Here is a 9057-nt window from a genome sequence, read left to right on the forward strand (position 1 = left end):
ACTCTTTCCTTTTCTTTAAACTCTGACGGAGTCCCTCCATCAGGCACACCCTACGGACAGGTGCGCCCCGGCTTAAACACATTCAGGGATAGGATTTCTTCACTGGGCTGAAGTAAGACTTTGAAAAGCAGGGAAGAGCCCACTTGAGACTTGGGCCGGTGAGAACATGAAGGAGATGGCGTCCGGGAAGCCACAGAGACATGGGGAGAGGTAGTTCTCTGGCCGCCAAGCTCGACCCGGTGGCTTGTGGGAGGCGTTCACGACAGAACCTTCGGTTGTGCCTTCGTATTTTCATGTCTGTTGACCCAAAACTAGAGTATCAGCTACATGACATGTCTTCTCACGCCCTGTCAGCCCTGAGTAGTACACGGTCAGTGATTGACAAATACCTGTTAACTGACCACCTGGCCACATCCAAGCCAGTGTCGTGACCTTCTTCAGTAGCATAGGGCAATGAAGGGTTTTTCACTGTACCAAAATCTGGAAAAGTCATAAACAGCCATGAACAGTAGTTTTTCCTCACTCTCTCTGTCTGTATTTGGTTCTTTTCTTCCAATTGGAGGAGGATGCCTCTGAGGCAACCTGTTAATTAAAAGGTGTTCTGGAAGCTGCCTCTGAACAGAACGACCTATCTCCTGGACTTGTGCCAGTGACTGTGCACCACTGACCTGTCGGACCAATGTCTGGCTCAGATCAGAAAAAGAAATGCAAGTTCTGCCCTTCAGGGACTCATGGTGCCTTTCGAAGCTGACTTTTCAAATTCCAGGGGCTGGCATCGACCCTTTCCCTCATTAAGTATGCATCGCTCTGAGAGGTAGGCATCTGTTTTTGGCAGGAATGACAGCAGCTATTCCGTACAAGAACCCGTTTCTGTAACCGCTCGTCGTGGGAAGCTGCTGGATCACATCCGAAGAGCACATTTCGAAAGCTCTAGGTATTTTTTGGAAAAGGCTCCACCAAGTATCCTGGATGCACATTCTTCAGTACGATTATTTCAGAATAGAGTCCAGTGCCTCACACTTAGAGTGGTCCTCGAGGCGGAAGCCAGGGAAGTATGATGAAGACATAAATAACCCTCCATGATTCAAGGTGGAGAGGGGCAGCTATGGTGGGACTCTCGTAAAATCAGATTTCTAAAACAATGGACGGAGTTTTGATTCAATTTACAAAAAAAAGGGCCACGCAATGACCTATTGAAACTTTTAGCAAATGACAAGACATGACAAAAAGTGGACAACTGTTCCACCTTCTCTGACAGCAGAATGTGAAGGAAGTCAAGGAGGAAAATAACAGGACTAGGAGATTCTGACGATTGGTGAATACTAAAACTTTTATTGCAGAAGATTCTGGAATCGTCTTTGGCCATCTTGAAACATAGCATCGATTCCTACCTTGATGAAACTGGTTCTGTGTAGCCCCACCATCGGCAGCAAAACTTGCAGGCTGCCTCTTACTCCTGTTAGTCTATGAGCACAGTTTTTTAATAATTTGAATCTTTCTGACACATTCTAATTATAACCTTGTCAGTTGCTCACTGCCTCAGAGCAAACCTTCAAATTCTTCTGGCTACCTTTCACCGTGTGAATTGCTCTGCTGGACACACCTTGTTAGAATAAGCATGGAAAAAGCCACCAAGATAGAAGGCTGCCCGAGCTTAGCTTTCTGGTTGTGAAATCTATGCTTCACTGTCCTTTTAGGGTTGCGATCTCATTTTTACTGGATTTTTCATGCTACACGGGTAGTGCATATGACTCATATCACTCTGCAGCTCAAGAAAGGCCGAGGGATGGGTCACACGTGCTGGAAGGGGGGTCGCTGTCAGTTTCGTCTACCCTCGTCAGAACCTGACAAGGTTTGCAACTGGCCCTGCACTGGGGAAAGTGACAATAAAGTTCAGAGCAAGTGAAATACAGAAGAATTCGGTTCTGAATCTCTCTTTTTTCTTAAGTCATCCGGGGAATGTACTGATGCAAAAAAAAAAAAAAAAATGCCACAACTCGCTCAAACATTTATTTGATGTGTGCCTGGAAAGAACACCAATGGGAACGAAAAAGCAACTGAGACAGTTGGCTTCAGAGTCAGACCGAGTTCATTTTCCTTATTCTCGATTGTGGGCTGAACCGAGTTCCCACAAAACTCGTCTGTTGAAGTCCCAACCCAAAATGCGACCGACTGTATTCAGAGATAAGGCCTTTAAAGAGGCAGTTATGTCAAATGAGGTCATATGGGTGGGCCCTAATCCAAAATGACAGGTGTCATAAGGAGAAGAGATGAGGACACAGACACACACACACAGAGGGAAGACCATGTGAGGACATGGCCAAAAGGCGGCCCCCGGCGAACCACGGAGAGAGGCCTCAGAAGAAACCAACCCTGAGGACACCTTGACTTTGAACTTCCAGCCTTCAGAACTGTGAGATGATACCTGTCTTTTGTTTAAGTCGGCCAGCCTGTGGCACTTTGGTATGGCGGCCCTGGCAGACTTATGCCCCTCACCCTCTCGGTCTCCTCATCACCAATTTTGAACATTGCTTCATTCTTTTATCACCTTCGATTCACTGTTTTTCCTAATTCTCACCTTTTTTTTTTTTGCTCCACGGAACTCCTCTCTGTCTATTCCTTCCATCGTGACTCCTTCTTTACTTGTCTTTTAAGAGAGGTTCCCTCACTGTCTTGCCAGATGGTGGCAGAGTCTTGGGAAGGCGAGAGGGAGAGAAGGAATCTTATACCTGGGTCTGTGGAGAGGCCCAGTTCCCCAAAGCTCCCAGGTTTATGTGGCTTGCAAGGGTCTATATACATAAGTATTCAACACCATCAGAAGGTGTGCCTCTCCTTTCTGGGGGACCTTGACCAAGTCACTCAACTTCTCTGAGTTTCTGTTTTCTCATATATTAAAATAAGAGTGACACAGATTCGTGCACAGTTGTTGTGAGGTTGAATGAAGATAATACATTGGAAAAATACTTTATATAATATATACTAATCGCCATAGCTCACTTTCTCTATCTGTAAAAGAGGTACTACCTAGAATTTGATAGTACGGTATCATGAAAAAGACCAGTCAGCCAATAATTAAAACTTCTGTGACTCTGGATATTATATAGTTTAAAAAATTGTTTCTACTTTATATTTCATTGGCCTGAAAAAGTTTATTTTTGTTTCTCCTGCTGGTTAATATTTATGAAGAGTGTTGTACTCAGTTTAAAGAGGTAGATTCTAAAGACACAAAAGACCTTGTTCTTGCCTTCATGGATCCTGCAATCTATTTAGAAAGATAAAATTTTAACAGTAAAAACACTTACAAAGCCAGTTCAAAGTGGTTTTTGGAGCTGCAATAGAATATATGTAGCCAAATCTCACTGCAGGTCAAGCCAGATACACACCTGAACTTTCTAGGATGACTTTCCAGAGAGTGATTTCCAATGATCCCCTACTAAAGTGACTGCCAGTAGACGCTAACAAATCTGATTTAACAGATTTAAAATTAAAAAGGTAAATAAAATAAAATAAAATGAACAGGTAATACAAACCTGAATGCTAACTTTAAGTAGTGTATTCTGTTTTAAACAAATCTAATTCTAACAAATTGTGAAACAGAACTCTTTAATAGACAAGTACCTCTAACATTCCTAAAACTTGATTTGAATAATCAAATTTTAATTTTCTCATTAACTCCTCGGGAACCCCTGAAAAAATTCCATTGACTATGCTGCTACATTCCATGAGGAAAATCATATATTCTTCAGAAATGCAATTGATATCTGACTTTAGAAATATCTCAACAAAAAAGAAACCACATGTCTTTTTTTTTAGAAATTCACGCTCACTATTGAGAATGATCAAAATATGGTAATTTGAGTAGGAGGGACATGGGAATAAAAGGGGTTAAATGCTTCAGAAGCAGCATTTGGATTCAGATCCTGACTTTACCACTTATTAACTGTAAGACCTGGGGCAGGCTACTGTGCTTATGAGTGTCATCATCCTCATGTTTTAAACGGGTACAATAATGCCTTCCTTGAAAGGTCAAAGGTGATGACAAACAGGAAGTGCAAAGCTCATCTGTGATCAGTGCCGCTCTTGGACAGTAGCTGGGTCTGTCCTGGGTGGAATATCTAAACGAGAATGTCATAGTGGACTATAACTACTCCCTAGCCTTTTCCTCTCCCTAAACTGTGATTTTTTTTTTCTAATTCAACCTTATATATCCCTCTGCCCATTTATCCCTTTTCTCTCAAGTCCAGCACCGTACATAACACACAGCAAAGCCTCAATAAATGTTTGATGAATGAATACGTGAATCAATAAATAATATGTAGATAATTTTAAAATGGAGGAACAGGAGGAAATACACTAGCGTATGGAATACGACTGAAGAACCGGTAACAGATCCATGTCTTTGGCAAACACAATTAAAATCTGGAGAAACAAATTAACGACACCAGAAGATATCTTTAGCTTTACTAGAATAAAAGGAAAAGGGGAAGGGGTGAAGAACTGCAGCTGCCAATCACTGCTGTAGAAAAGATAATTTAAATTCCTCGATAATTTTTCTTTCTGTAGTGTATGGCTAAACCAAGTAATCTTCGAGATAATAAGCCAAAATTTGTTGGCACATTTACGTATAAGCAAATACTCAGTGAAATAAAATGGAAGTTGATTCTCTCCCATGGTTTGTGATAGTTGTGTCTTTCTAAAACATTTTAAGGCGCATCTGCCTGGGTTCTCAGTACTGTGCCTGTGACCTGCTCTATGTGCTTTTCTTTCTCAAAGATTTTGGTTAATATGTTGGAAGGGCTGAAGGCCAATTTGTTTTCATGGATCCAAACCTGATTCTGTATTTTTTTAAAAATGATAATAATTAAGGAATACCCATCAGAAGATCCTACACTGAAAACGAGGAAAGAATACATTTTTACTACACATTACTTTAGAAAAGAATATCTTATCTTTTTCATGCCTTCCATCAGACCACAACCCAAATATTTTCAAAAGCAGAGTATAATGGTGTTAAGTAGGTGGTATAACCTGGAGGCCTGATTCCCTAACCAAAGGACAAGTGGCTGCCAGTAAATAGACTTGAGTTAACGATCCAGAGCGACAAGTGTCAAAAGAAACATCAGACTTGCTGCTCCATCCTGGAAAGAAGCTCCCCCAAGATTCCGCGTCCCCTCCCCCGCGCCCTTCTGTCGCCCGGCAACCTGGGTACGCCGCAGCTCGGCCCCGCCCCCGCTGCCATGGCAACGCAGCCGCGCCGGCGCGCGGGCTTTGTGCTCGCGCCCCTGGGGCGCAGCTGTGCGCGCTCGCCCCTGCACCTGCTGGGCCGCGGCAACTTTTCAAATCTCCATCTCACCGAATGCTCTGCCGGGTCTCCCACCCAGAGCCACTGATCCTCCCCTTCTCTCGCCCTCGGTTCAGAGAAAATGTTCCACGGACATCGGAATTCAGCAAACCCGCTGCTTGGTGGTCTCTTCTCCAAAAGTGAGGGAGGGGTGACAACCGGCAAAGAAAAAGCACTTACTTTTCCCAGCATTCCTCCGCGTTAGCAGGGGGTCTTTGGAGGGCGCTCACCATCCCGCGCCGAGCTCGGAGTGGGGAGTCACGGGGAAGCCAATGGGGAACTTGGACTCGGGCGAGCGCCGCGCCGAGGCCCCTGCACCCTCCACCACAAAGGGCGGGGACCTTCAGACCACTTGGTCCCGAGACTGCTAATCCGTCCGACTGTTACCACCTTGGCCAGACTTCAGATCGGCTCTGAAGGGCTGTTCAGAGGCCACATTTCCCTGGCGAGGAACAACTCCAGCCCCTTGTTCTCGGCAGCAAGCTGAGCTTCCAAGACGCGGGCTGCGTGCGCTATTGTTTGTTGGTTTGGGGAGGACGCGGTGGAGGGTGGGGGCGGCCGGCCAGAGCCCGCTTCAGGCCGGCTCACGTGGAAGGTCTTGCTGGGTTTTCTCGCCGGCTTCCTCCCCGCCCCTCGCTGTTGCATATTCATAAGAAGGCGGAGTGGCTTCCCATCACTTTTGAATCCCCGTGGTTGAGAAAGCCCAAAGGAGTGGGGATGATTTGATTTGGAAGGGAACACTAAGAAGAGAATAGGGTGAGGGAAACAAGTGGTAACGTGAATAAATAAGCAAACGTAGGATTCCCATTTCACAATTTCTTCCCCCATATTCAGGCAGCAAGAAGGCGTGCGCCTGTGCGCCCATACATACACACACACACACACACACACACACATACATACAATCATATATATACACACACACACACACATTCCATTTCTCAATGCCTGAATAGAGCAAAAATTTCAAGGAGGTCTTGACTAAATCCCTTGGTCCTAATTATAATATTGGACTAATTGGGAGATTTTTTCCCCCAAGGATTTTTAACAATGATTGAAACTATGCTCCTCATACTAAAGAGAGCAGTTAAATTTACATATGCAGACCTCGCTAATTGCCTTGTTTCTATTGAATTTCATCACAATCGACTGTCTGCTTTTAATGTGGTACAAATGCCACCGTTTCCCAAATCCCAGATTCTCTGATTTTTATAAACGGTCAAGTTGCTAATGGAAACCTATTTTCGGAAAATAAAAATAGGGTAAGAAAAATGACGGGCCTAAGGAAGTTCACATGGAGGGCACAGGACGATCTGATTGTGAGGCACTGAAAATCACTGGCGCCGAGCTATTTCCTCCAGATGTAACAAGTGGTTCTCCAGAATGGGTTCTCTTTCCTCCTTGAAATTTCCCCCGTAAGAATCATTGCTAAATTACATCACGTAATTCAGATCCAGTCAACCACTTACGATATAGGTGGCTATCTGAGAAAGGTGATTTGAAAGGATGCAGAGAGTCTTCTGCCCAACACTCTGCCTCTAAACAACCTGCCATGATGTTTTCACCACCAGATTCGCTCCTCTGTATTAAAGTATGATAGAAAAATCCCTACTGAGATACAAATTTGTCAGCTGGAAGCGGCAACCCATACTCGTTACCCCTCGATAATTACAAGTGGTGAGACTTAACGACTGCAGCGAGCTGCTCATCCTACAAATCTTCCCTAGTACCTATCCACTAGTGAGTGGTGGGTACTGGGGAGAATATTGACAATGAAACAGCCTAAGTCCTTGCCCTAGTCAGGGAGTGACCATTAAAGAAAAATAAAGCCATTTAGAAAGGCAGATGCTGGAAGCCCAGAGAGTATGGCGGTGCCATGACTACCCTGATGGAACCAACTGCGGACCCAGAGAAGATTCTTTTGGTGTGAAGCCTGAGAAGTAATTTGTCTGCTGAGATGGACTCCCCTGTGATCCACCGAGGGCCCAAATTTTATAAATAGTAAAAGCCTAGCACCATTTGCTGACAGGGGCTTCTCACTTACTCTGTGTGGAGGAAGAACCTCAGCGGAACTTGGCTTGGGGGACTCTGCCTGCCCGTTTGCACTCCTGACTTCCTGGTTTCTCTCAACCAATGGACTAAAACCTGCCCCATCCAATCAGAACTGCTTCAAAACGACCAATCAGGACTGTGCAGTGCAGACCAACAGAAAATGTATGAATCTGGACTCCTCATTTACATAAAGTAGACCTGACTGGGAAGCTGGGTGGGAATCTTCTCTCTAAAAGGCAGTTGTTTTGTCTCTATGGAGCACAGGTTAGGTCGCTACCTGAACCTGCCGGCAGCTCTTTTTGTTCAAATTAATGCTTTTTAAAAATCCATTGTTATAGTCTAAAATTAATTTTGGTTTACACAACTTAGACTAACTCCAGGTTTTCTGAAGGGGTTTTAGGTCCATTTCTATGGTCATCAGCTGTGTGAGTTTGGGTATATGGGTGGTTTTCTGTTTCTTCCATCAAACACACCAATGAAGACTAGGCTATATATTCAGTAATTTTTAGCATGGGCACAGAAAGTTGCAGTACTGATTGCGTGCACACAGAAGCTCAGGGGGTCTGACCGTGTGGCAGATGGCCAGCCAGAATAGGTTGATGTCTGAGTGAGCTCCAAGTGCATTTGCTGGGCAACTTCATTTCCAACACATTTCATTTCCTTTCCAAGTCTGGTTGCCTGGTTGTAAATGTGGATAATAATATCCACATCAGAGGTTGCTGAGAATACTAAATGAGATAATGTACTAAAATCACAGGGCTATTACAATAATTTCTCACCAAAACCACAAGGCCTTCTGGAGGCCAGCCCTGTGGCATATCCTTTGAAAGAGGTTGTTGCTTGATTATGTAGACTAACTGCTTTCTAATTCTTGCTATTCATCTGTAATTCTCTCCCTGCAAAGGGAAGGAGGAAGTTGTGGGTGGGTGGGTGGAGGGTGGGGGGGTGTCAGGCTAGTGGTTGCTGAGGCACCTTCTGGCCCTCTGCATACATTCTCTCTTTGTCATATCTGCCACCAACCGTTGCAGATTCGGAAGAGGATCCAAGAGGCCACTTTCCTCGCCAACTATACGCAGCACATTACACAGTGAAACTGGGATTCTGACGCATGTCTCTCAAAGCCCTGCCATTTCCACAGCCCAGGCTTCCCTCACTGCAGGTGCTGCTTTTAGAAACAATAAATTAAATAAATAAGCAAACGAATTTTTTAAAACTTAGAAGCAAAAGGCAAAAGTTCTTTTTGTTTGCTGGCTCTTTAATAATAGAATAATAGCAAGTACATGATTCTTTTCTTATCTGAAAATAAGAGAGGTGTGTCTTCCAGCTCTTGGGAGCTAGCCAGATGTGTCTCTGGGGTCACAGCGCTAAGAGAAGAGCTGTACCCTAGACACGCGCTGGGCTTCGCCAGTGCGGGGAGAGACCCCTCCGCCTGAGAACTGAGCCTGGGCTGCCCTCTGGGCAGCAGCAGGTAGAGTCGAAGAGACCTTGCCTTTGGTCGTCCTTGGCAAACTGCTTCCCAGAGGCTCCTTACACAGGGTTTCCCTTGAAAGCTGCATCCTCATCCAGCAGGTTCACCCTGCAGCCCACTTCCCAACTGGAAGAACGCAGAAGACGCCCAGATGCCTTCATATGAGACACTAGTCAGAGTCCCATGCCTAGAAGCA

At 44.8% G+C, this 9057-nt stretch overlaps 1 protein-coding gene across 1 annotated transcript in view; it reads right to left on the reverse strand.

The window, feature by feature from the left end:
• SPATA13 (spermatogenesis associated 13) overlaps positions 1 to 5952 on the reverse strand; it is a 295901-nt gene extending 289949 nt beyond the window's left edge. Inside the window, exon 1 of the mRNA XM_025049512.1 lies at positions 5522 to 5952. Coding sequence (XP_024905280.1) covers positions 5522 to 5533 — 12 coding nt within the window. The 5' untranslated portion in view covers positions 5534 to 5952. The remainder of the gene's footprint in view (positions 1 to 5521) is intronic.
• Positions 5953 to 9057: the final 3105 nt, after the last annotated feature.

Source organism: Pteropus alecto, unplaced genomic scaffold (genome assembly GCF_000325575.1).
Source record: "Pteropus alecto unplaced genomic scaffold, ASM32557v1 scaffold16, whole genome shotgun sequence".
Classification (NCBI taxonomy): domain Eukaryota; kingdom Metazoa; phylum Chordata; class Mammalia; order Chiroptera; family Pteropodidae; genus Pteropus; species Pteropus alecto.